This window comes from Macaca nemestrina, chromosome 4 (assembly GCF_043159975.1).
Source record: "Macaca nemestrina isolate mMacNem1 chromosome 4, mMacNem.hap1, whole genome shotgun sequence".
Classification (NCBI taxonomy): Eukaryota; Metazoa; Chordata; class Mammalia; order Primates; family Cercopithecidae; genus Macaca; species Macaca nemestrina.
Window position 1 is genome coordinate 116,071,021 of NC_092128.1, and position 27,367 is coordinate 116,098,387.

Here is a 27,367-nt window from a genome sequence, read left to right on the forward strand (position 1 = left end):
GGGTGCAGGGCTCGGGTGAGGATGTAGGGCTCAGGTCAGGGGTTCATGGCTCAGGTGAGGGTGCAGGGCTCAGGTGAGGGGTTCATGGCTCAGGTGAGGGGTTCAGGCTCAGGGGAGGGTCGATGGCTCAGGTGAGAGTGCAGAGCCATTACTGTGTTGGCTTTTTTTAAAGGAACCATTTATGGGAGCTAGTCATTGTGCACCCCAGTAGATGCAGGCCCCTGGGCTCTGTCACATTGACAGAGACACTAGCATCCAGTCCTGTAGTTTGAGGGTGAAAGGGGGTGACAAGGTAGGTACAGTATACAGCCCCACTTTAGAGAATCTTGAATAGTGGGAGGGGAAGAGTGAGAATGCTCAGAAGAAGGGGGTTTTGTTGTTTTGAAGAGTGGAGATTTGTACCTACCTTTAGGGGCCAGAGAAAGTGAAGTTGAGAGGTAGGCAGTGAGGCCAAGGAAGGAGTACCGCATTTCTGGAGAGGAGGTGGGGTCAGAGCTGCTGTGGGGGTGCAGAAACTTTGGCCTCCCTCAGAAGCCAGGCTGGCCAGGAGGAGCAATGACAGTGGGGCATTCATGGGGTCCCACTTTCCTATCACCTCATTTGACCTTGAGAAGGCCCCCAGGGGTGAGTGGGTGATGTTCATCCGATTTTACAGATGGAATTTCACCCAGAACATGAGGACTGTGAGGGAATTGAGGTTCTGAGCCTCAGCTGGGTGCACTGCGCAGCCCTCCCCATCCTCCCCATGCGATTTATTTCCGTGTCCGTAGAAGGGGATATACTGGAAGCTGAATGAGGTAGCAAAGACCTTTATTTCAAGCCCTGGTTGTCTTTCCTGACCAGGGCTTCTAGCCTCCCCCAAATTTGCTTCAGGATTCCATGCATCACATTGGCTTTTAGAGGCCTTTGGTGTGGTTTGAGAATCGAAACTTTTGGACGTGGGTTGTGGTTTTGTTTGCTGCTCTATTCTTGGCACGTTCCCCTATGCCTGGCGTGAAGTAGGCACCGAGCAAATGAATCCCAGTGCCCTGGGGTGGCTGTAGCTGTCAGGATCACATTCCCAGCCCGAGAGGCAGAATGTGTCTCATTCACAGCATTTCTTCTTGCCCCTTGTGTGTTTGAACAGATATTTCCAGGCCTGATTCTCTCAGATATAAAACCGGCCAAGAGGATGAAGTTCAAGACTGTCTGCTACCTGCTGGTGCAGCTCATGCACTGCCGAAAGATGTTCAAGGCCGAGATCCCCTTCTCCAATGTCATGACCTGCGAGGACGATGACAAGGTAGGAACAGCCAGGGAACCTGCCATGCTAGAGCTGCCAGGGACTGATCTGTCTCCTGCCCTCCCAATATGGACCCCGTGCGATTTGGCTAGATCAGAACTCCCTGTTTACATGTGGATAATCTTGTAAATGCTGCTCAGAGCTGAGCTACTTTTTATTTCCTACAAAAGTCATTATAGTGTACTTTTTTGCTCCTTGGCATTCTTTGTATTTATCCATAATCTATGTATTTATTTGTGTTTATCCATAAATCCAAGCTAAAATTCCCCATCTGCTGTCTAAATGGCCTCTGAGGGTATTCATTCTGGGCAGATGTGCTGGACCCTCCCTCCTTAGGTGGATGTCACACTAAGCCTGGCCCTACCCACCTGTCATCCTTGCCCCCAGCGTCCAAGCCTATGCCTCATCTGTCTGTGCCTGTGCGGCTTCCTGGCTCCCTCTCTGTGCAGGAGTGCACTGCCTGCAGATGGCCTTCCCCTGTTACTCTCGGTCTGCAGCCCACCCAGGACGTCCAGATGGGCAAAACACCAAAACACTGTCTTCTCAGCAGTCTCCACCTCTGACCCCTTGCCCACAGCACCTGATTCCCTACCCCTGGACTCCAGGTTTCCCAGCTTTGCATCAGGTGCTGTGGGCAGGGCGAGCCTGGAAGCCTGGGCTTTTACAGTTCCAGTGTCACTCCTTCATCACCATCTGCCCCCCAGACAGGGCTCCCTACTGCCGCTGCCTTGTGATGAGTGAAAGCAAGTCAGAAATGGGGAGGAGAATAGCGTCTCCACTGCAGGAGGCATCAAAGGTGGTGATGGGGCACGACAGGCAGGTGGTCTCTGCAGGGATGTCTGCGGTAGTCCCAGTAGGGCGGATGCCTAGGACGAGAGGAATAGGTGCAGTCTGTGTGCACACAGCAGTCCCCACCTGCAGCAGTCACCCTCTGTGGGCGTCCGGGCCTGTTACCACTCTCTTCTCTCCGCCTCTGCTACCCGCACCTCCAGACTCAGCCCAGGCCTGCCAGTGTCAGCGTTTGGTGGAGCCCAGCCTTGGAGCTGGAGTTAGGCGTCAGGTGGGAGAGTGCGTTGTGCCATCTGTGACCTTGGCGCTGCTTTTGTGAGCACACGTGTCCGGAGTTCAGGGGAACGGCTTGCTAAGGCTCTTGGACAGACTGGGACCACCTCAGACTGTCCTCTTCCTCAGGGTCCCTGTTCCCCAGCTGTGCTCATTCCGGGGTGTGGGAGCCAGGGCAGTGGGGACTGGCCTCTAGGTGGCGGTGTTGCACAAGGGCCCAGTCTCTGCCAGGAGGGCAGGAGCTGTTAAAGAAAATTATTTGACCAGCTTGGTGGGCTTGGTGGCTCATGCCTGTAATCCCAGCACTTTGGGAGGCTAAGGTGGGTGGATCACAAGGTCAGGAGTTCGAGACCAGCCCGACTAACGTGGTGAAACCCCATCTCTACTAGAAATACAAAAATTAGCCAGGTGTGGTAGCGCGTGCCTGTAGTCCCAGCTGCTCGGAAGGCTGAGGCAGGAGAATCGCTTGAACCCAGGAGGTGGAAGTTGCAGTGAGCCAAGATCGTGCCACTGTACTCCAGCCTGGGTGGCATAGTGAGACTCCGTCTCAAAAAAAAAAAAATTATTCAATGACACTTGCTAAAACACAGTAAGACAGTCTGTATGTGGGACCATAGCTATGGCATAGGAACCCCAGCAGTGGCAGTGGAGTTGTGCTATTGAGGGGAGAGACTGGACTCAGCTCCTAACAGAAGGAGGGTAGTGAGGGTCAGTGGATGGAAAATTTCTGAGAGGAAACATAGGGGTAAGGGGATTCTGGCCAACTGACCTAGCACGATTCTTGCTGAAGACAAGTCTAGGTGATCAGGCCTCCCCTGGGGGCTGGTGGAGGGTGAGGAACCTGATCAGATAGGAGGGGGATAGGATATTGAGGGTGGGGTGTTCCTGCTAAAACTGGATTTTATAAGGAAGTGCACCACTGGGCCTAGGAGAAGTTTCAGAGCCTGGCTGAAATTTGGTCAAGCAGAGAAAATGTGTCAGACCCCACACATCTGATGCCTCTCCTGTAGGTTCAGATCCATCCCTCACTGAGTGGCCTGGACGTCCTCCTGGGGATTTGGTCTCCCACCCTGCAACGGGGGCAACTGTGCACGTAGCTTCAGGTCCTGCCCAACAGCCACTGTCACCAGTGCTGCAAGGATGAGCTCCTGCCATCAGCCCTTACCCCCCAGGGCATTCACGCCAGCTGTTTCTTCTCTCAGCAGTTTCTCCTGATCGTAAACATAATTGATTATGGAAAATATGGAGAAACACAAAAATGCACAAGGGAGAAAATGAAAAGCATTTATCTGCAATCCTACCATCCCACAAAAAAGCTATCATGAACATTTTGTTCCTTCCAGTTTCTTAAGTGTGTGTGTCTGTATTTTTTAAATAAAGTTGATGATACACAGGCAGTTTGGTTGCTCGTTGTTTTTTTTTTTTTTTGCTTGCAAATATATCATAAACATTTTCTTATAGTATTAAATACTTATCATAAATATGATTTTTTGGTCCTTATTTTACTTTATAAGTTCTGGGATACAGGTGCAGAACGTGCAGGTTTGTTACGTAGGTATACATGTGCCATGATGGTTTGCTGCACCCATCAACCCGTCATCTAGGTTTTAAGCCCCGTATGCATTAGGTATTTGTCCTAATGCTCTCTCTTCCCTTTCCCCCACCCCCTGACAGGCCTCCATGTGTGATGTTCCCCTCCCTGTGTCCATGTATGCTCATTGTTCAACTTCTACTTGTGAGTGAGAACATGCGGTATTTGGTTTTCTGTTCCTGTGTTAGTTTGCTGAGGATGATGGTTTCCAGCTTCATCCATGTCCCTGCAAAGGACATGAACTCATTCTTTTTTATGGTGGCAAAAAATATGATTTTAAAAAATCATTATATAGATTTCCAGCCTCAAGAGAAACCATTTACTTAACCTCCATTGATATTTAGTTTATTTCTGTTATGTTTAAATGAAGCAAATCGTGGACAGAGCTTTTGGTCATGAAAGTACGTTTACTTCTCTGATGGTTTTGTGTAGTGGAATCCAGAGAGTCAAGTGTCTGCCTGAGTGTGTGCAGCCTGTTAGGGTTGTTATGCTCATCGCCCACTGGGCTCACCAGGTGGGGAACATGACGTTGCCTGCCTGAGTCAGCGTGGGACACGCCTCTATTCCAGTTTCCTAATACCTGGCAGCACAGTTGTCTCCTCTAATAGGTACACCCAGAAGCCTCCCAGTTCGGTCTCTCTCTCTTTTTATTGAGTGCTGCTTTTGTTCTTCTCTTCTTAAATATTTAAGCTTGAATTAAAAAATAAAAGCAACATCCACACATGATACAAAAATTAAGTCCTCCAAGATGTTTGCCATTTTGTATTTCCTTCTAGAAAAACAATTTGGGTGTGCACCAGAGATTAATGCAAATAGTTTATCATTTTGTCGTCCATGCTCTTTTCACTAGGTGACAGACTTTAGAAATCTTGGAGTAATTTCGAAGTGGCTGGATGGCCTCCCGCTGCAGGAGGGAGGGAGGGATGTGACTTCAACACTGGCTTGTTGGTTGGTGGGGCCTTTTATTTCTAGAAGTTGGTCTCATGTCTACTGGTGTCGTGAACATCCTTTTTTCACAAATGTCTTACTACATCTTACGAGGATAGCCTGGGGTATTTCTTTGTACTGGAATTGCTGGATTAAATGGTGTATCTGTTTTAATTTCGGATAGCTGTTGCCAAATTGTTCTCTCTCAAGCACTTGCTGTGCTCGCTCCCACCACCGATGCACCTGAGCCTTGGTTTCCTTAATGGAGTCAGCTCTGTGTTTTAGCATGGTTTAAAAAATCACTGGTATGCTCAATGCTCAATGTCTTTTCTTCTCTGTTTCTGATCCACCTAGGGGCTCTCCTACCCCATCTCCTGGGCATTTTGTTTAAACATGGCTAGGAATTTTTAAAAAATATAACTTCTACCATATCTATCTGAATTTAATGAAGATAAAATTTCAGCTTGTTTGGGCCACACTTTTTGAAACTGATTGCAATAATGTTTTACTTAATTCTGTTGCATTTTTTGGATCTACAATAGTATGTTTTTCAAATCGTGATAATTTTGCTTTCTCTTTTTCATCCTATGTTAAATGATTGCAGTAGGGTGGGCATTCTTTTTTGTTCTGGCTATAATAGTTAAATAGGGTTTTACTACTAATTGTGATGCTTTGGGTTAGGAGTAATAGTATATGGCTAATTATTTCAAGAAAGTGATCCCTTTGAGTTAGCTTTTGGATTTTTTCTTTTGATAAGTGGATGTTGAATTTTAGAAAATACTCTTGAGTAGGTATTAAGATGCTTAGCCTGGTGGTTCCCCCTCTGACTGTTAATATGGTCAGTGATATCACTGCATCCTCCAGGATTCTTTTGACATTGTAGGAGCCTCACCTTCCTGTCCATCCCTGTGGCCTTGGGCTCCTCCTGGTACACTTTCGGAGATGTGTGTATCATCTACTCACTGAAGGACAGCCACTTTCCTGTCAATGTGTTGGCCATTCTCGTGGCTGCCCGTCACAGCCCAGGACTGTGATTTATGACTGTGGAGGACAGTCAGTAACCTAGGACATAGCAGGTGAGCTGACAGGCAGAAGATGCTGGGTGGTGACAGGGTTTGGAGGTGTGACTGACCTGAGGGTGGACCAGTGTCTATCACTCCTGACTTGAGGGAGGATCCATGTCCATTAGCACCAACCGGAAAATGGACCTGTGTTCATCAGCCCCGACCACAGGGAGGATCTGTGTTCCTCAGTCCCTGATCTGAGGGAGAACTCGTGTCCATCAGCCCCTGAACTGAGAGTGGACCTGGATCCATCATTCCCTGACCTGAGGGTGGACCTGTGTCCATCATTCCCTGATCTCAAGGTAGACCTGTGTCCATCATTTTCTCACCTGAGGGTGGACCTTTGTCCATCAGCCCTGACCACAGGGAGGATCTGTGTCCCTCAGTCCCTGACTTGAGGGTGAACCTGTGTCCTTCAGTCCCTGACCTGAGGGTGAACTTGTGTGGATCTGCCCCAACTGGAGGGTGGACCCATGTCCATCCACCCCGACTTAAGGCTGGACATGTGTCCGTCAGCCCTGACCTCAAGGTGGATCTGTGTCCATCAACCTTTCACGTGAACTCTCAGAACTATCAGACCAGGGAGCAGTTGATACTGACCATTGGTCTTCTGAACAAGCCCAACCTCAGGTAAATAACCAGTGACCGGCAGGAGACTCAAGTCAAGGTCTGCTTGTCTGGGGTTGTAGCCTGAATGGGCAATGAAAAAGCTACTGGGTGCGGCAGAGATTTGCACTGGCAAGGACTCTGAGCATGGTTTCCTCATCTCCAGCTTCAGGACAAAGTTTCCCCTTGAATATGGAGGTTTTTACCTGGAATCATCCCTTTCAATGGAATCATACAGTATGTGATCTCTGAAGTTGGCTTTTTCTTCATCTAGCATTATGCCCTTGGGATCCATCCAAGTTGTGTGTGTTAATAGGGCCTTCCTTTCATTGCTAAATAGTCCTTCATGGTATGGATAGACCACTGTTTGTTCAGCCATTTGCTTGTTGAAGGACATTTCTGTTTCCAGTATTTAACTTTCACAAATAAAGGTGCCATAAACATTGCTGTGTGAAATTTTGTGTGCACATACACGTTAACTCTTCTAGGATAGATGCCCAGATGTGTGATTGATGGGTCATGTTTAGATTTTTTTTCATAAACTGCCGAACTGTTTTCCAGAGTGTCTATTTTATATCCGCATCCCCAGTGTATGAAGGATCCAGTTCCTCTGCATCCTCACCAGCATTTGGTGTTCTCTCTCTCTCTCTCTCTCTTAAATATAGCTATTCTCATAAGTATGTTGTGATACTTCACTGTGATTTTATTTTTGCATTTCACTGATGGCTACGGATGTTGAGCATCTTTTCATGTGCTCATTTTTTATCCATATGTTCTCTTGCCTTTTGGTGAACTGTCTGTTCATGTCTTTTGTCTGCTTTCTAATTGGATTATTTGATTTTTTTTGTGCTGTTCATTTTCGAGAGTTCATGGTATATTCTAGAAATGATTCTTTTGTTAGAGATGTGGTTTGCAATTATTTTCTCCCAGTCTGTAGCTTGTCTTTTCATAGAACAGATGTTTTCAGTTTTGAAGATAACCAATGTATTGATTTTTCTCTTTTATGATTCATGTTTTTGGTGTCATATCTAAAAACCTTTTACATAGCCCAAGTCCCCAAATTTTGACATACATTTTACTCTAAGAATCTTACAGTTTTACATTTAATAGTTAAATCTATGATCCATTTTGAGTTCATTTTTTATAAGGTGTAAGTTTCACTTATTTTTTAGATTTTATTTTTGCTTATGGATATCTGGTTGCTCCAGCACCATTTGCTGAGAAGCTATCCCTCCTTCATTGAATTGCTTTTGAACTTTTGTCAAAAGTCAGTTGGCCATACTTATGTGAGGCTATTTCTGGGTTCTCTATTCTGTTCCATTTATCTATTTATCTGTCTGTCTGCCAACACCATACTGTCTTGATTAATGTAGTTGTATAAGTCTTAAAATCAGGTACAGTGATTCTTCTTACTTTATTGTTTTAAAGAAAAGTGGGCTATTCTAGTCCCTTTTCCTTTCTGTTTGCATGAATGTGGTATGCCTCTTCATTTGTTCAGATTTTCTTTGATTCCTTTCATCAGCATTGTGAGGTGTTCAGCATACGAGATCTCGCCATGTTTTGTTAGATTTACATCTTGTATTTCATTTTTCTCAGTGATTATAAATGATACTACATTTTAATATTGGTCTTCCTTTTTACATCACTAGTATAAAGAAGTACCATTTTTTTATGTTTATCTTTTATACTGTCACCTTGTGGAACTCACTAATTTGTTCTAGGAGATTTATATATATATGTGTGTGTGTGTGTGTGTGTGTGTGTATATATATATATATTCCTTGGGATTTTCCATGTAGATCATTATGTCATCTGAAACTAGAGACAATTTTCTTTCTTTCCCATCTGTATGCTGTTTACTTCCTTTGCCTTATTGCACTGACTGGGGTTTTTAGCACTATGTTGAATAGAAGTGGTGAGAACCAACATCATGTACTTTATCCAGATCATAGAAGGAATGCGTTCTGTCTTTCATGATTAAGTATGATGTTAGCTACAGGCATTTTGTAGATGTTCTTAATCAAGTTGGAGAAGTTCCCCCTCAATTCCTAGTTTTCTGATAATTTTTATCATGAATGGGTATTGAATTTTGTCAAATGATTTTTCTGTATCAATTGACTTTCCTCTTTAACCAGTTCATCTGGTGGTTACATTGATGTTCAAGTATTTAACCAGCCTTTCATCCCTATTATTGTTTATTCTATAAAATTCGAATTATATATTGCTGAATTTTATTTGCTAATATTTTGTTAGATTGTTTTATATCTACATCCATGAGGGATATTGGCCTGTAGTTTCCTCTTTTGTACTATCTTAGTTTTCTCTTTTGTACTATCTTTGTCTAGTGTTGGTATCAGGGTAATACTGACTTTATAAAGTGACTTGGGAAGTGTTGCTTCCTCTTCTATTTTCTGGAAGAGATTGGTTAAAACTGGTGCTAATTCTTTAAACATTTGCTAGAATTTGTCAGTGAAACCATCTGGGCATGGAGGTTACTTCTTCAGGAATTTTTAAATTATAAAGTCAATTTCTTTAGAAATTATAGGATTTTTCAATTTACCCTTTATGTTGGATGAGTTGTGGTAGTTGTGTTTCAAAGAATAGTTCATTTGATCTAAGTTGTCAAATTTATATGTGTAGAGTTGTTTATAATATTCCTTCATTAACCTTTTGATGCCTGCACAGTATGTAGTAAAATTTCATTTTATTTCTAAATTTGTTAGTGTCTTTTCACTCCTATTTTTCAGCCTTGCAGTGATTTGCCAACTTTATTGATATTTTCAAAGAACCAGCTTTTGGTTTCATTGATTTTCTCTTTTTTTTTTTTTGTTTTCTTTTTATTGAATTCTTCTCTTTGTTATTTCCTTTCTACAGTTAGCTTTGAGTCTATTTTGCATTTCTTTTTCTAGTTTGTTAACATGGCAATTAAATTATCGATTTGAGACTTTTTCTTTTTTCTTATATAGGTATTTAGTACTATTAATTAGCTTTCAGCACTGCTTTAGCTGCATCCCGTAGATTTTGGCATATGTTCATTCAGATGAGTATATATATATATGTCTGTATTTTTTTTCCTTGAGACTTCCCCTTTGACCCATGGATTATTTAGAAATGCTTGGAAATTTTCCTGTTATCTAACTTACTAGTTTTAGTTTGACTCTGTTTTGGTCTGAGAGTACATGATGTGTATGATTTCAATTGTTTTAAATTTGTTGAGTTTTGTTTTATGGCCAAGGTCTCTTAATACATACTCTTGGGTACCTGAAAAGAATGTATTCTGCCATTGTTGCATGGAGTATTTTATAAATGTCAATTAGATCTTGTTGTTTGATGATGTCTTAGCTTATTTTATGTCTAGTTGTCCTACTGATTGTTCAAGAGAGATGTTGACATCTCCAACTGTAATTGAGAATTTGTTTATTTCTCCTTAAATTCTCTCTCTCTTATTTTTTTCTTTTTTTTTTTTTTTGACGGAATCTCTCTCTGTCACCCAGGCTGGAATGCAGTGGCGCGATCTCAGCTCACTGCAACCTCTGCCTCCTGGGTTCGAGCAATTCTCTGCCTCAGCCTCTCGAGTAGCTGGGATTACAGGCGCCCTCCACCATGTCCAGCTAATTTTTGTATTTTTAGTAGAGGCGGAGTTTCACCATTTTGGCCAGGCTGGTCTTGAACTCCTAACCTTGTGATCCACCTGCCTTGGCCTCCCAAAGTGCTGGGATTACAGGCGTGAGCCACCGCGCCTAGCTCTTTCTCCTTAAATTCTATCAGTTTTGGGTTCGTGTGATTGAAATTTCTATTGTTTTATGCATACACATTTAGGACTTCTATGTCTTCCTTTTACATTGACTCTTTAATCAGTTTGTAATGTCTCTCTCTATCCCTGGTAAATATTTTTTGCTCTGATATCTACTTTTTCTGTTACCACTACAGCCACTCCTACCTTCTTTAAAGTTTGCACGATGTATAATTTCTATTCTATTAATTTCAACCTACATATATTGCTATATTTGAAGTGAGTTTCTTTAGACAGCGTATATTTGGATCATATTTGTTAAATCATTTAGTACAGCCTCTTTTAATTGGTATATTTAGAATATCTACACTTAATGCAATTATTGATATGTTATGGGTAAGTCTGCTGTTTAACTTATTTTTTGTTTTCTGTTTGTACCTTCTGTTTTTATTTCTGTTTTTTTTTCCTATGTTGCTGTGGTTTATGTGAGCAATTTTTAGAATTCCATTTTGATTTATATATAGTGCGTCTTGTTGCATACAATTTTTTGTGGTTTATCTAGATATATATTATTTTTACATAACATTACAGCCTACTGATGTCAACATTTTAACAAGTTTAGTGTAGAAACCTTACCTCTCTTTAAGTCCCTTTATCCTTCCCCATTTATAACATAAATGTCACAAATATTTCCTCTATCTATATCAGACAATTCATAATCTTTGGTTCCACCAGAAAACATGTAGAAAATTCAAGAGAAGAAGGAAAGTATATTGTATTTACCCACATTTTTATCCTTTCTGTTATTTGTCTTCGTGATGTTCCAACATTCCTTCTTTGACTATTTTCTTTTTTTTGTTTCAAGAATTTCTTTTTGCTATTCTTAGGTTGATTATAAAGTCTTTCAACTTTCCTTTATCTAAAAATATTATAATTTTTTTTCACTTCTGAAGTATAATTTTGCTAGATATTGAATTCTGGGTTGACGGTTCTTGAGCACTTGACAAATGTTTTCCCACTTTTTTCTGGCTTCCATGGTTTCTGAAGAAATGACACTATCATTCTAATTTCTTCCCCTCCCCCCAAAAAATCAGATATCAGTTTTCTCATGCTGCTTTCAAGAATTTCCCTTTGTCTTTTGTTCTTGGAAGTTAATTGTGATGTGTGTTGGCATCTGTTTCTTTGAGTTTGCCCTGTTTGAGATTTTCTCACTTACTTCAATCTGTAGATTTATATCTTTTGCCAAACTTGGGACATTTTCTGCTATTATTTCTTCTAATATTTGTCCAGTCTCATACCCTTTTTCTTCCTTCTGGGACTCTGATGACATGAATGAATGTTAAAGCTTCCATTTTAGTTCCACAGTTCCAAAGGCTCTGTTTTTTTTTTTTTTTTTAAGTCTGGTTTCTTTTCATTGTTCAGATTGGATAATTTCTGTGGCTCTGTCTTCTAGGTCAGGAATTCTTTACTCTGTGCACTTCAGTCTGCAGTTCAGCTCATCCATTGGATTTTAAATTTTGATTATTGTATTTTTCAGGTCTGTAATTTTTCAGGTCTGTAATTTTTATCTGTTCTTTCTTATGCTTTCTTTTATTCTGAGACTTTCTATAATTTGTTTCAGGTGTATCCATAATTACTTATTGAAGCATTTTTATAATGACTGCTTTAAAATTCTTGTCAGATAATTTTAACAGCTCTATCATCTTGAAGTTAGTATCTGTTGATTGTCTTTCTCATTCAAGTTGACATTTTTTAAAGTTTGATATTACGAATTTTTTTTTTTCATATCCTAGACATTTGGGTATTATGTTGTGATACTCTGAACCCTATTGAAATCTCTTCAGACTTTACAGCATTGGGGCAGTGCAGGTGGAATTCCAGGTTTCCTACTCATCCTCCATGACAGCCTGGCATTTGGCACCAAGGTGACACCTGGCACCTTGTTACTGTTGAGTAGATATGAATGTTCAGATTCCTTGTTTGGCCTCCACTGACAATGCAAGTGGGAGCTCATTACCACTCAGTGGAGACAAACATCTCCACTCCCTATTCAAGTTTCTCTGGCACTGTGTCAGTGGGGCCTTGGGTGTGCCTCCTCACAGCCTAATAAAGATCAAAGTCGAGGCTCCCCGCATGGTCTTTGCTGGCCTGGGTGGAGCTGGGGCCACAGATTTTTTTTTTTTTAATGGTCTTTGGCTACAATAGGGTGGTATTGTCTAAAAGTTTTCTGTTTTGCTAGGTTGCCTTTTTTTTTTTTGGCTGGAAAGAACAGGCTTTTGTGTGGGGGGCACTTTAAAAAAGTTTTTGGATGCCGGCTTCTCTGGTTTCTAGTCTGGGATAAATAAGGCAGAAAGAAACCCCAACGGACACCACCCACCCCACACTGTTTTCCTTTGAGTTGCAAGGTCCCTGAGATCACCCCCTTCTTTCCACCTTTCACAGTCTATGTGTTTATTTTGTATGTATTGTCAGTGTTTTTACCACTGAGTAGGAATAAAAACAAGTGTGTTCATTTCATCTTTTCCGGAACCGCATGGCTAGCCTGTTTTAATATTCTTATTTTCTTCTCAAGTGTGTTAAGTACCAGAGGTTCTGTTTATGAAGCACTGATAGTGAGCTGGTGGCAAGTGGTTTTAAATTAGACTCTACTTTCCTTTTGGCAAATGGGTGCTTTCTTGAATCCCTCATGTGACATGTGGAAGCTGTGGAGGAGAGGCTTACTCTCTGTTCCCATCAGCCCTGGCCAGAGTGAGAGATTGGTGAAGCCACTCCTTTTGCCACCGTTTCTCTGTCTTAGAAGGAGGGGGTTGGACTCCTGCTCTTGTAACTCTGGGGCATCTCTTTCTGCATGTGTTGGGGTTTTATGAGTTTAGGAACCTGCTCTTACTGAGTGCTGTTCTCCGCACTGCACACGTGTTTAATCACGTGATCCTTGCTGCCATGCCATCACGCAGGGGCCATAAAACCCCCATTACAGGTGTGGGAACCCCAACACTGGCTGCTGAGATGACTCACCTGCCATCTCACCACCAGCAGGGCAGAGCCATGATTATTAAATGTCAGATTCCCAAACCCGACCCTACCCTGCAGCAGATCAGGCTGGAGGGAGAGTACAGGTGCTTTTCTTCAGTAAGTGGAGAATTTGATGATATTCCTTTATTTCCATGATGGCTCCAGCGGAGGGCGTTGAGAACAGCCTCAGAAAAACTCAGAAACCGCTCATCTTTTTCTACCAACGTTGTCTACACCACCCCGGGCACTCGTGTCAACAGGTACATCAGCCGCCTCTTAGAAGCCCGCCAGACAGAGCTGGAGATGGCAGACCTGAACTTCTTTACCCTGAAGTACAAACATGTCGAACGGGAGCAAAAGGTAAGCAACTCTGGTTTTCGGCTCCACTGGTGCTGCTTGCGAAGGCGCTGCGTGGCTGGAGGAAGCCTTCAGCCATGATGGATTGACTTCTCTCTTACACAGTACCACCAGCTTCAGGACGAGTATTTCACCAGCGCTGTTGTCCTCACCCTCATCCTGGCTGCCTTATTTGGCCTTGTCTACCTTCTAATATTCCCACAGTGAGTATTTCTGTCAACAAGGTGAGGAACTCAACAAGAAGTCCTGGTTTCTGGGGTTCGTGATTGTATTTCTGTTATGTGCTCAAGCTTCGTCTCCCACAGTTACTGTCCCAATGTGCTCAACATTTCGGGGAAGACATTAGCCAGCCATCATTTCCTCATTTTCTCGTGTCAGTAGTGTAACAAGCCTTGATGGCATATGGCATGGGACTGGTCACTTTCCATTTTTAAATTCTGAGTTTACTTAATTCTAAGACACCACATAGTTTCATGTTTTTTCATCTATGCAACATACACCATTGCTGTAATAATAGCTTTCGGCTGGGTGTAGTGGCTCATGCCTGTAACCCCGGCACTTTGGGAGGCTGAAGCAGGAGGATTATTTGAGGCCAGTAGTTCGAGACCAACCTGAGCAATATAGCAACACTCTATCTCTACAAAAAAATAATAATAATAATAATAATTAGCTGGACATGGTAGCACTTGCTTGTAGTCCCAGCTACTCAGGAAGCAGAGGCAGGAGGATGCCTTGAACTCAGGAGTCTAAGGCTGCAGTGAGCTATATGATCTCACCACTACACTCCAGCCTGGATGACCTAGTGAGACCTTGTCTCTAAAAATAATAATAATAATAATAATAACAATAACTTTTGAGAAGAAACGGCACTGAATGAGCTCATTGGCTTCTAGATCTATGTTATTTTCAAAAACTTAAAATCAGGAAAAGTGGCCTCTTAAAAGGAAGAAAAACAGTAATTTAAATAACATTTAAACATCATATAAGTCAATGTGAGTTTGGCAGCTTTTATTTGTTTTTTATGTTTTTGCAAGAAAGACACCACTAGGTCTGTACTTGCCACTTTACTTTCAGGCGTACTCATTTCTTAATAAAAGCTACCTACGGGAATACTACCTCCTCTGAGTTTGAAAGCGCATGGAGGCCACCCCACACCTGCGGAGGAGGAGGGAGCTCAGCCCTGGGTGCTCTGCATCCTGCCCAGCCCACAGACACTGAACTCAGCAGCCTGCCTCCTGGGCCTGTTTGGGATTTAAGCGTTTTCTAAAAACGTCCTTCCCAGACAAAGCCCAGCTAGAGAATAGCTCTGCAAAGTCGGGAAAACTCCTGTCTTTCCATCATGAGGAAAAAGGCTTCCAGAAAAGTTCAGTGATTCTCAGCCTAAGCTAGATCTCTGCGGTAGGGGTAGGAGAAGTGGGAGGTCAACTCAGGAGGGGCCCCCTTCTCACTCAGGAACCCCAGATGCCCTTTCCTAAAAAAGAGAACCAGCCATGTCAGTCCCCAGAGACCCGAGTGGCAGGCCCTCTACTAAAAAAGAGAACCAGCTGTGTCAGTCCCCAAAGACCTGAGTGGCAGGCATCCAGGTTAACGATGCTGCTTCCTCCTGAGGGCACAGGGGATGTGGAGGGAGGGCTCAATTCTCAGCCATCTCTTGGGTCCACCTCTCCTGATCCCCACCTATCAGTGACCCTCATGTTTTCTGTCCCCCAGGAGTGTGGCCGTCCTGCTCCTGCTAGTATTCTGCATCTGCTTCCTGGTGGCCTGTGTCCTGTACCTGCACATCACCCGGGTCCAGGTATGTGAGTGGCCCGTGTCCTCTACCTGCATATCACCTGGTCAGGTATGTGGGTGGCCTGTGTCCTGTACCTGCATATCACCTGGTTCAGGTATGTGGGTTGCCTGTGTCCTGTACCTACATATCACTTGGTCAGGTATGTGGGTGTCCTGTGTCCTGTACCTGCATATCACCTGGTTCAGGTATGTGGGTGGCCTGTGTCCTGTACCTGCATATCACCTGGTCAGGTATGTGGGTGGCCTGTGTCCTGTACCTGCATATCACCTGGTTCAGGTATGTGGGTGGCCTGTGTCCTGTACCTACATATCACTTGGTCAGGTATGTGGGTGTCCTGTGTCCTGTACCTGCATATCACCTGGTTCAGGTATGTGTGTGGCCTGTGTCCTGTACCTACATATCACTTGATCAGGTATGTGGGTGGGGTGTCCTGTGTCCTGTACCTGCATATCACCTGGTTCAGGTATGCGGGTGGCCTGTGTCCTCTACCTGCACTTCACCTGGTTCAGGTATGTGGGTGGCCTCTGCCTGCCCACTGGGTGGGATGGGGTGGAATGGGGTGGGTTGGGGGAGGCAGTTCGGTTCCCTTATCTGCCTCGACAGGAAGAAAGAGTCTGCTCACATAGCAGATGCTCATGAAGACCCAGTTCTGCACTGGGCACATGCACTCCTCTGGGAGTATGCCCGGCGGGCACAATAGACTGGTGATTGGTACTGATTAAACAAATGAGCACAAGATACCGATCCTGTTCTGGAATGGAGAGTCTAGCAGCAGGACAGAAGAGGGATGTTTATTCTGCGTTTATGTCGCAGACTTTGGAGAGGGGTGACATTTTCCAGGAACATTGTGCTATCTGGGCCCTGATGCCTCATCTGCTTTGTCCTGTGGGCTATTGCAGGAAAGACCTGAGCTTTGCAGCCTTGTACTATCTGTGGCTCACTTGGGAGGACTCTGTAGTTCCTAAGCCTTCATTCCTTCATCACATTTCCCACCTTCATTTCTAAACGGCTCGTTTCCCTCAGCCGACCCCGGGGTGTCACTTCTGGCAGACCCAGTGTTATTTTTGCATAATTATTGAAAACAGCAACTTTTTGAAAAGATTAAATATAGTTTCATTTATTTAACTTTGTCATTATTCATAGGTACTATCTTGAGTTTTTAAATTTAAAAAATGCTAACTATTAAAACTTCATTCCTGTTTCTTAGACTTTTATAGATTAAGTGACATTTGGTTTGGCAAATTTTAAAATTTACCACTTCAAGTAAGATTGCTGTTTTTCATATAATTTCAAGTGAATGCAGGATAGATGGATGACAGTTTTTAAAGCCTATTCCTTTGTCCTCAATGGTGGGAACCAGTGTGCCTACCCGATGGTGTACAAATAGTGTAAGATATGCAGAAAATGTGAAAAGCCACTGGGCAAGAAGAGTGACCACAAAGCAGAAGCCAAGGAATGCACCGGCCTGGAAAGCTCTGGTCAGAGGTCCCAGCCCAGGAATACTGGTTCTTGTGAGTGGATGTACACTGCTTTCTGTGACTCCACGAGAACCTCGCAAGCCAGGTGGTGAGACGGGTCAGCCCCTTTCCCCCATGTGAGGAAAGCAGGCTCAGGCAGGCTAAGGGATGTGCTCATGCAAACAGGAAGCAAAATCTGCACCCAATCTGTCCATAAAAATAATATTCAAATTTAGAAACCCCTTGGTTCTAAAAAACACACGATCTGTGGAAGTGGGGCACTGAGACATCATCCCCCTTTTGTTAATAAGGGAGCTGCCCTCATGGCTGGGAACTTTGGCCAGAATACTTCCAGGTGCCGACATTAAAAGAGGCTAGCCTGCAGTTATCCCATGAAGCTTCTTCTGTATTCCAGTGTTTTGTTCTCTTGGTGGACTCTGCCCTGGATGCCACTAGTTCCTTTCCTTCTGAATATTCACTCTCCCTTCTCACCCTCTTCTGTGAGCGAGCATAGAGCGTTTTTTTCCTAAGTATGCGGTTTGGAAGTGCCAGGCTCGAAAAGCAGTGGGGGTCCAGCTTTCCTGGGAGCACCATCAGTGGTGCTTACAGCTGATGTGGAGGAAGCAGAGCAGAGACTGAGCACCCAGACTTGTCAGCTAGGACAGGAGAGGGGATTCAGCTCACAGCCAGTGTGTACTGGGTCAGGGTTTGATTGAATCACAAGGTGTTTAGGCTCCTGTTCACAGGGTCTGCACTGGGCTCTGAGCATCCCTGCTGACCCTAGGCCAGAGAAGAGGCCTGTGCGAATGGCTGTGGGGATGGAGGTGAGGGAGGTTTGCAGGAGGCCAGCAGGGGGTAGGTCAGGGCCACCCAGCAGAAGGCCATTGTGGCCTGAGTGGATGTGGCGGGTCATGCAGACAGAGTTAGTTCCAGAACACATCCCCAAGAAGGCTGAGTAGAAATGTTTCCCTCCCTGACATTGACAGTGTCCAGAGCCAGGGTGCCCAGGGCAGTGTGGCAGCTCCATGTCCCCTTGGGATCTTCACCCCTGTCTGGCTTCCCCATCCCCATCCGTCGGGGATGTGCCAACTCCAGGCTTGGGCTCCAGTTCTCTGGGCCCAGGGTTGCCTTCTGTGAAATGGCGGTGATGATGGCCCCCACCTCACTGGCTTGACATGAGGAGTCAGTGAGCTCATTTGTACAGTCTGTGGAGCAGGGCCTGGCAAGCACACGCTCAGTTGGTGTGTTCTGAAGTCAGATGAGACAGAGAAGGCTGAGTGGGGGTGGGGCAGTGGGTGGAGTTCATCCTGGGAATCAGGGTGGGGAGGTGCCTAATCCTGTCCGTCTTAACAGTGGGGAGGGCATGCAGAGTCCGTCTTTGTCATCTGTGGAGGGCGGCAGAGTTGACCCAAGGGTCCTGCTGAGAGTTGAAAGGGAATATCTGGGGCAGGATGTGGACTTTTTCTGTCCGGGTTGCAGGCTGAGGTTTGGATGGCTGGGCTGGAGAACATCAGGAGCGGGCAGAGGAGAGGAGGAAGCCTGGGAGGTGCACACTGGCTGGACCCCGGGTGCTGCAGGTGGGGCAGGCTGAGGTCAAGGCGTCAGGCACATTCAGAGGCCCTTGGCAGGACCCTGGGGACGTGGGCACGATGTGGTCCACAAGGTGGCTGGGTGTGCCTCGGATAAGCTGCTCGCACTCCTCCCACCCTGGCCTGGTGCTCACGGACCTGCATTTAAGCCCTGTTTTCCGGACCTGCATTTAAGCCCCGTTTTCCTTATCCTCCTTCTCGTCTTCCTAGAGCTCTAAGGGAGGCGGATGGGACAGGCTTAGGAGCGTGTTGCGTGCACCCGAGGCTGGCTAGGGTAGAGGCCACATCCCATCATAGGTCGCCAAGCCAAGGTGTGGAAGGTGGGAGGTGGTGGAAGGAAGATTTCCTCCAGTTATGATACTCGAGTTAAACAAGATGACTTTGAAGAAAAGAGAGAACCTTGGCAGAGATCCTTAAGTTGGGGGGAAGGGAGCCTCGCCGCACAGAGGGGAGTGCAGCACCACCAGAGACAGCCCAAGGGCTTCATTCTAGCCCCTGTGAGTGCAGACGGTCAGGAAATGGTGCCTGCTTTTTCTCCCTCTCATCCTCAGGTGACATCATCTCCCGAAGTGCCACCATGGCCACTTTGTCCATGAGCCCACTGGGATGACAGGAGTGGCTGAGGAAATAGAGTGACTGGTGTCCACAGTAGGGGTCGTCCTATCCACTGGATTCTAATTCTTCCCTGCTGAGGTCACCCTTTCGCGAACGTTTACATGGGACAAAGTATCTTAACATTTTTCACCCACTCGGAGAGGTTTATCTACATACTTTTTCCCCAGACCCCCTTGTCACTAATTTTCCAACCATGTCTTTCCCAGCTCCCAGACCATCCAACCAAACCGTTGTCCACAGCTCATGAATCAGTGTATGACTGTACATCTCGCCATTTCTCCTTGGAAGCAAAGTGCCCACCCAGGACAACTGCCCAAAGTTCTGCCCACTGAGAGGATTTCCCTTCACCATTGTCCCTCAGGGCTGTGTCACATGGACTGAAGTGTTGCAGCTACCACAAGGCCTGAGCTTCTCTTACTCTGTCACCTAATCAGAGGGAGCTCCCCATGAGGCCATAGGTCCAGGCTGGGAGAGAGAAGGCAGGGTAGCAGGACTGCGGACTATGGTCATTGGGGCCACTTTGTCATGTCACTTACTTGTGCCTTAAGGGTCTGCTCGGAGCTGATCATATATATTAGCACTTACATTGGATGATGGAGGGCTGCTGTTCACACCTAACTTTATGGCTTGGTGGGTCAGGTAACACCCAGTTCATGATGGGCAGCTCAGGTCATACGGTAACTTGGTGGCCCACAGGTAAGGGTTCAGGCTCTACTTAGGCCCAGCAGCAAGCCAAGAGCATTTCTCAAAAGGAGAATAGTTACCTGCAAAAGATGGCAGGATCTTGCTCCAAAATCTTGTTCCCAGGCCTGTGGTATGGCTCCTGCATGGGGCCGTGCCAGTGGCTCTGGTGGCCTCCCTTAGAACACCGAGCTCACACCAGGTGGAAGTGGGGGAAGCAGATGATGGGAGGCTGCAGTGAGGATCAAGGACTTGCCCCCGCGTCTTGCCCAGAGGCCAAGATGGGACCGGGAGGGAAGTGCAGTGAGCCATGGTCAGTAAAGTGTTTGAGCCTCACACCGCTGCAGAGCAGCAGTTCTTCTGAGATCAGCAGAGACCACTGGGTTGGTGAAATACCCAGTGGTCTCTTGGGACTTAGGAAACCTAGAACTGGATCCCAGATCCATAACCCACCAGCTGGGTGAGTTGGGACACACTGCCCTGTCCTTTTCCGTAGAAGCAGTGATACTGGACTGGGTGGCAGTTGTGCCACCTTTTTCTCAACTGTAGAGCAGAGATAGTAATGATCTGACTTCATGTGGGGGTTGAGGGAATAACCGTGTAGCCCGCCAAGGGCACCCCAGCTAGTCGGGGACTCTAGCAGGGTGAGTTGTTTTCTGTAAGGCCCCTGTGGGTGTTAATTTTAGTTTATATTTATACTTTCAGAAGTGTTAAGTGTAAAAAGGACTTCTTACTTTTATCCATGAAATCACTTTTTGATGATTTCAAAATGTCTTTATAATAAATAGATTTAAAATAAAATTTCTAATAACTTAAGAACTCTATAAAGCCTATGTGAGCAAAATAATAAAATTTATTTAGAGCATATCAAAGAAGACACAAATGAATGGAAATTTGTACCATTTCTGAAATGGAAGAATTCAATATAATGAAAATACCAAGTTAATCTATCCAGTTAACTTCAGTGCCAATCAAAGTTACAATGCGGGTGGAAGGAAGGGAAGTATTATTCTTTGTAATTTAAAGACTTATTTTAACTTTGGCAAGCTTTTCACCTGGGAGAATAAACAAATGAAAACAGCCAAGAGACCTGTGAGGAGGGTGAATAACGGGTGTGGACCTAGCGGCTTGCAGGTCATCTGCACATTCCACTGTAGGAGGTATTAACTGTGCACGTGACTCACCTTGGTAATCAGAGGGTATTTTCTAATTAACATTTCTTATTCAGTGTTTTCCAGGGTGCCTGACGATTCAGATTCGCACTGTCCTGTGTATTTTCATAGTGGTCTTAATCTACTCAGTAGCCCAAGGATGTGTGGTGAGCATCTCCAGCTTGCAGCATGCACTGGCGTGGGAGAGGGCATGGCATGAAGGACCAGCCCAGAGGCCAGGACCCAGGGCTGCAGAGACAGGGAGTTCAGCAGAGACCTCTGGAACAGGTGTGGGGCCCCGAGAAGCGAGGGAACAAGAGACTTGACTTAGCAGAGGAAAATGCAAACTCTCCCTGGTGAAAGGAGCCTGGCTTCTTCATACAGTGCAGAGGACAGAAGCAGCGTGGAAAAACAGGACAGAGATGGGGCAGGGGGAACAGGATGGAGCTGGGCAGCAGTAACAGGATGAAGCTGGGCCAGGAGGAACAGGATGGAACTGGGGGTTGGAGTGAAAGGATTGAAATGGGCAGGAGTAACAGGATGGAGTTTGTAGTGGGAGTAACAGGATAGAAGTGGGGCAGGAGTAACAGGATAGAAGAAGGCAGGAGTAACAGGACGGAGCTGGAGGCAGGAGGAACAGTACAGAGCTGGGGGCAGGAGGAATAGGATAGAGCTGGGGGCATGATTAACAGGACAGAGCTGGGGGCAGGAGGAACAGGATAGAGCTGGGGGCAGGAGGAACAGGACAGAGCTGGGGGCAGGAGGAACAGGTTGGAGCTGGGGCAGGAGGAACAGGTTGGAACTGGGGGCAGGAGTAGCAGGTTGGAGGCGCTGGGCTGGGGAGCAGGCAGGGCTGATCCCACCTGGTCCTCCCTGGAGCCTCTTGCCTGCTCTGGCAACCAGTGGGGAGCCTTTAAGTGCTGCGAGTTGCCATGAGGTCTGCAGCTTGGTGTGGTGGCACTGGGGGTGGGTCTCAGAGCAAAACCTTGGGAGACCTGCTTGAAGAGGGACACCTGACCATGCTTAGAGGCTGCAGGTCCTCACCCGCCCTCCCCTAAGCCCCTGTGACCCCTCCCTTCCCAGGTGGGCTGCCTGCCCTGGGCCTGGAGCTCCAAGCCCAACAGTTCCCTGGTGGTCCTTTCATCCGGGGGCCAGCGCACAGCCCTGCCCACCCTGCCCTGCGAGTCTACGCACCATGCCCTGCTCTGCTGCCTGGTGGGCACCCTCCCGCTAGCCATATTTTTTCGGGTGTCCTCCTTGCCAAAAATGATCCTGCTGTCCGGGCTCACCACGTCCTACATCCTCGTACTGGAGCTCAGTGGATACACCAGGACTGGGTAAGTGTGTGGCTCCTAGAGAAAAAGGCCTAAGCAGAGGTGCTACTGAATCTGTGTGTATAGATATGCATTATAAGCTTCTGATTTCAGAACTAGTCAAGATGAATTGTATACCATTTTTTTAGTTTGGTGACGGTTTCTCTTCAACCCAAGTTCTAGCAAGTGATTCTTGGCCAAGGTAAATGCCAGCAAGCTGTTTTTGGGTGTCACCACCTGAGGGTCACTCTGAACGGTTCTTGGGTTTGGTGGCAGAGTCTTGCCCTGGAAGCTCGGCACTCACTTGGCTTTTCTTCCTCATCTTCCCCCAGGGGTGGTGCCGTCTCCGGGCGCAGCTATGAGCCGATTGTGGCCATCCTGCTCTTCTCCTGTGCGCTGGCCCTGCATGCCAGGCAGGTGGACATCAGGCTGAGGCTGGACTACCTCTGGGCCGCACAGGCAAGACGAGCCCTTTCTGCTTTCTGGCGGTGGGGGATTTGGAGGAGGAAGCAGCCTCCAGCAAGCATCTGGCGGGGGCTGCTGCAGACACCCACACACCGTATGGCCTTCAAAGGGCCCTCCTCAGCAGCGTGCAAGGCCAGGCACTGTCCGGGGATGGAGGAAACCTGTGCTGGGGGGTGCAGGGAGTGGGAGCCACACCCTGTGGGAAGACAGTTCAGAAGGTTGTGGGGTGCATGTGATGGAGACCTGCCTGATGGTCAGAGTGCGGCTCTTTCTCGAGGCAGTGAGTCCCGCTTCCCTGAACAGTGTGTGCAGTGGTGGTGCAGAGGGGCTCAGCCTCTGCAGGGCTGCGTGGTGGCAGCAGGTCTCATCGGGGTCATTGGGAAACACAAGAAAATGCCAAAACTCTCACCACCTACTCCAAATTTAGTAGGTCAGCAGGTGGGGGCTGGACGTCTATATTTTGACATGTACCCTGTGGGAAATTCTGATGCAAGAGGCATAAGCACCCCTCTTTGGGAGACTCCATGGGGTAACAAACATGTGAACTGGCCTCAGGTCCCGAACATCTGGGTACAAGGCTGGAGAGGAGTAACGCTTTCCTGAAGTCAGTAGGTAGCTTTCTGTTTGGACATGATCCTGGCAGTGACTGCCAGATATTCACCTTGAGTTCCTGCCGCAGAGCCACAGCAGGGGCGTACCTGTGTCCACCCCATGGCCAGGGGCCAAGGCAGCGTGTGGGGGCTGGTGTGAGCATCTTCACACCAACTCCATACTCCACAGGCCTCCGGACAAGCATTCAGGACCAGGTTACCTGGGTTCAAATCCCATTTGTGGGATTTGCAAACTGTTTCACCCTGGGAAAATTGCTCCTCCTAGGTTTCCTCCCCTGAAAATCGGGAATGAAGGCTGATGAATATTAGCTTTAGCAAGAGATAGTCTTATTTTGACACCTTTAGAATAGCTCTTCACTGTTGGAGCTATTTGATCTCATTCAGTGTTCAGAACAGCACTGCCTAGGAGCTGGAATTACAGACAAGAAAGCAGGGGCCACTAAAGTAACATGCCAGAGTCAGGCAGCCAGAAGGTGGCTGAGCTGGGATCTAGCTGCCATCTGTGTGACCTTTGGGTAGGCTCTGAACCCGTGGAGAGCACTGTGTCTGGGGCCAGGCAGGACAGGAGCATTTTCACCCTAGGCCTACTCTGCAGCCAGTACTGAAGGCAGGCACTGCCCAGAGTTGGGGTGCAGACACGAGACAGGCACAGCCCAGAGGGTGGCCAGGAGGAAGCGTGGCCAGGACCAGCTGAGGGCTCACTGTGGGAGCAGGACCAGCTTGCTGCTGGAGTCGGGAAGCCTGTCAACTTCTTGTCTTTGTTCCTGAGGCTGACTGGGCATCAAGCCATGCAGTTAAGTGACCAAAACCCTGGTCAGCAGTAGCAGGGGTGACAAAGGTTGGGCCTGGCATCAGGTAGTCCTCGTCCTGAATTCCGGCAACTCCATGTAGGGTCTGTGTGACTTTAACCAGTGATAGGTCAAGCTGTCTTTCTGCTTCAGCAGTAAAATGGGGTGAGAACCCTAATCCAGGTGTGCAAGAAATAACTGAAATTCTCTTCCTGATGTCCTTGGCCACAGGCCTTGTGCAAAGTAGGTGCTTGGTGAGGCTGAGCAGCCCTTTGTCTGGCAGCCTGTTACTCTGTGGTGAGCCATTTTTTGGGGGATCTCTTTCTGGGAGGGAGGGTTAGAGTAGGGTGAAGGGTAGGCGTGAGGAGCATCCAGAGGCAAGTTATCACTCATGAAAAAAAATGAACACAGTTGTTTCCTCTAGTTTTATTCATCTGGAAAAGACAGAAGCATCTCAGTGGGTTTATGTCAGCATGACAGGGCAGGATGCATATTTAAAGTGATGGAAATTAGGTTGTTGGTTTGAGGAAGCAAAAGAAAGAACATATACATACATCACACACACACACACACAGTCTGTATGTGTATCTATATACATGTGTTCACAAATGCTTGGTGAAAAACATGGCTTATTTTTTCCTTCACTGTATAATAGCTTTGTTGACATATATTTCACATAACACAATTCACTTGTTTAGTGGACAGTGGTTTTCAGTATACTCACAGTTCTGCAACCATTACTATAATCAATATTATAATATTTTTATCTCTGTCAAAAGAAACCCATCCTCATCAGTTAACACTCCCCATTTCTCCTCAACCCCCAAACCCTACGCAACTACCAGTCTACCCCATCTGTGGATTTTCCCATTTCATTTATTCTTCAGCCTGTGTATTAAGTTAGTGCCTGTTCTGGGCAGAAGACATTCCTGTATCCTACTAGATGGAGCTCTGAGCTAGCCTTGCAGGTGGAGAAGACCCAGATTCCCGAGGGACTCATGATCTGGCGCTGTCTTCACTGCATTCCTGAATTCCAGGTTCCGGAGTGGGCAGGGGTTGCTGAGAATCCTCGCCCTTTGACCCCTCCTGGGGAAGTGCTGCTGTGTGGTTGGCTTGCTGTCAGCAGGGCTGTCTGGACAGAACAGGCCCTAACTCCTGCTGTGGAGTGGGAGGGGACCCTGGTGGGGGCATAAATACATCTGCACTAAGCTGTTCTTGCACTGCTATAAAGGAATATCTGAGACTGGGTAATTTATAAAGAAAAGAGGTTTAATTGGCTCACAGTTCTACAGGCCGTACCAACAGGCACCAGCATCTGCTTGCCTTCTGGGAAGGCTTCAGGGAGCTTTTACTCATAGCAGAAGGCAAAGCGTGAACATACATGTCACATGGTGAGAGCAGGAGCAAGGGGTTGTGGGGGAAGGTGCCACACACTTTAAAACAACCGGATCATGCGAGAACTCTTGACTATGGCGAAAACTCTATCGTGAGGATAGCACCAAGCCGTGAGGGATCCGCCTCCATGACCCACACACCTCCCACCAGACCCCACCTCCAACACTAGGATTACATTTCAGCATGATATTTGGCGGGGACAGGTACCCAAACCGTATCAACATCTGAATCTGACTTATCACCAGAGGAATGCAGGCTGTGGCGGGAAGTGAGTCCTCACACCAGAAGGCCTGACTGCGGCCACAGTGGGTTTGTGAGGAAGCAAAGCCAGGCATACTGGACAAGAGCCAGTGTTTCTCTGGGCCTTGTGCGATGCTTCAGATTCAGCTACGGGAGAATGAGGGATGGGGTTGAGGGGAAAGGGACAAGGAACATGGCAGAAAGAGGGAGTTCTTCAGCAAAAACTGTAAGAGGAGTCAGAGCCCAATCACAGGGGCCATTGCTCCCTCCGGGCCCCCTGTGGGCAGTAGAGCTGCAAAGGGAGGACGATAGGCCCTGATCCCTGTCTCCAAAGGTGGTCTGACAGTGGAGTGTGACACAGAGCCCAGGAGGCAGGTGGGAGTCCTGTGACCCACAGGGGCCCTGAGGAAAGCAACTTGCATGATCAGGGGTTGGCAGGAGGGCACCTCAGAAGTGGTCGTATGGAGTCTGGCCACAGTTGGCCATCAAGTGAGGGTGCAGAGTGGGTCTCCAGGGGGCTGTGCATGTATCACAGCCTGGGCTGACAGCAGAGGGCACACTCTAAGGGGGTGAGTTCAGGAGCCCTGATGATGCTTAGACTATTTGAAAGACAGGGGCAGGCACAGGAGTGCCCCAGGCTGATGTGGCACCCGGGGCAGCCACAGTGGGAACGGGCCCTAGAATCAGGGAAAAGGGAGGGCTCCCTGACAGGATTCACCACCTTCAGCCGAGAGACACAGCCAGTCCGCAGCAACCATGCCAAGAAGAACCGGGAATGCTCTTCTCCCTCGCTACTGGCCCCTGCTCCTGCTCCCCATTGGCCAAACCTGGCCGGAAGTAGGAGGCCCAGGACCCTGTTGGTAGAGTCCTTGGACTGGCCTCCCTGGGACAGAACCGGTGGGGAATGGACTGCAGATACAGCACATACTTGCCCTAGAAGGGAGATCTGGCCAGCTGCAGTTTGCTAAAGCCACACCAGGTAATGGGAAAAGAGCCTCTTTATGATGGGCTGTGTTGCTGAATTTGGTCTTAGTTTGGCTCCGGCTGGCTATCCAGGGTGATCCAGCTGGCTGGTCTGAGAGGATATGTTGACCCAGCCGTCAGCTGGCCTCTCGGGTTCAGATCTTTTAGTCGCAAAAACCTACTCAGAGCTTGAGAAGAATGGACTTGGGATGAGCTAGAACGATTGGAACAGCCTGGGCCCATGAGATCTAGGGTTTCTAGGTTATTTACTAGGGTGCCTGATTGGCTCCTCTCTCAGACAGCAGAGTTGGGCCTTGGCTGTGACTCTTCCAGTTGAGGGATACTTCTGGGAGAGACATTTTCTCTCATCTGGGTTGACATGGCTTTTTCTTGGCTTTGGTGTTCTTTTAAATGTTATTAAATGCAATATTTGACCCTGCCATGTTGTTCTCCATCCAGTGACACCCCCTAGCAATGCCCAGTGAGCATACCAGTAATTTTAGGGCTAGAATGCATTCCTGGGCCTTGGGGTAGCCCAGGCAAGTCTGCGGATCTTTGTGCATGCGTGTCACAAGAAAGGGTTGCCCAAATGGAGTCCACTGCCATGTTTGTCTGCAGATAGGTAACAACAAATGCCACCTGCTTTCCCATAACCCTAGCAAAACACAGAACT

At 46.9% G+C, this 27,367-nt stretch overlaps 1 protein-coding gene across 6 annotated transcripts in view; it reads left to right on the forward strand.

Moving 5' to 3' along the window:
- Window positions 1-27,367, forward strand: part of LOC105494232 (adenylate cyclase 1) — a 147,699-nt gene that overhangs the window by 90,564 nt on the left and 29,768 nt on the right. For 5 of the 6 annotated variants that reach the window (XR_011622355.1, XM_071095152.1, XM_071095153.1 and 2 more), the window contains exons 8-14: window positions 1,127-1,282; window positions 13,443-13,637; window positions 13,740-13,837; window positions 15,345-15,429; window positions 20,997-21,086; window positions 22,003-22,256; window positions 22,565-22,691. Coding sequence is in view for 5 of the 6 variants with exons in the window: in XM_071095152.1 (XP_070951253.1) it covers window positions 1,127-1,282; window positions 13,443-13,637; window positions 13,740-13,837; window positions 15,345-15,429; window positions 20,997-21,086; window positions 22,003-22,256; window positions 22,565-22,691 (1,005 nt within the window). In the remaining variant the exon portion in view is untranslated. Of the gene's footprint in view, window positions 1-1,126; window positions 1,283-3,354; window positions 3,743-13,442; window positions 13,638-13,739; window positions 13,838-15,344; window positions 15,430-20,996; window positions 21,087-22,002; window positions 22,257-22,564; window positions 22,692-27,367 lie in introns of those variants that run through there. The other variant, XM_071095156.1, reaches the window with a different exon arrangement.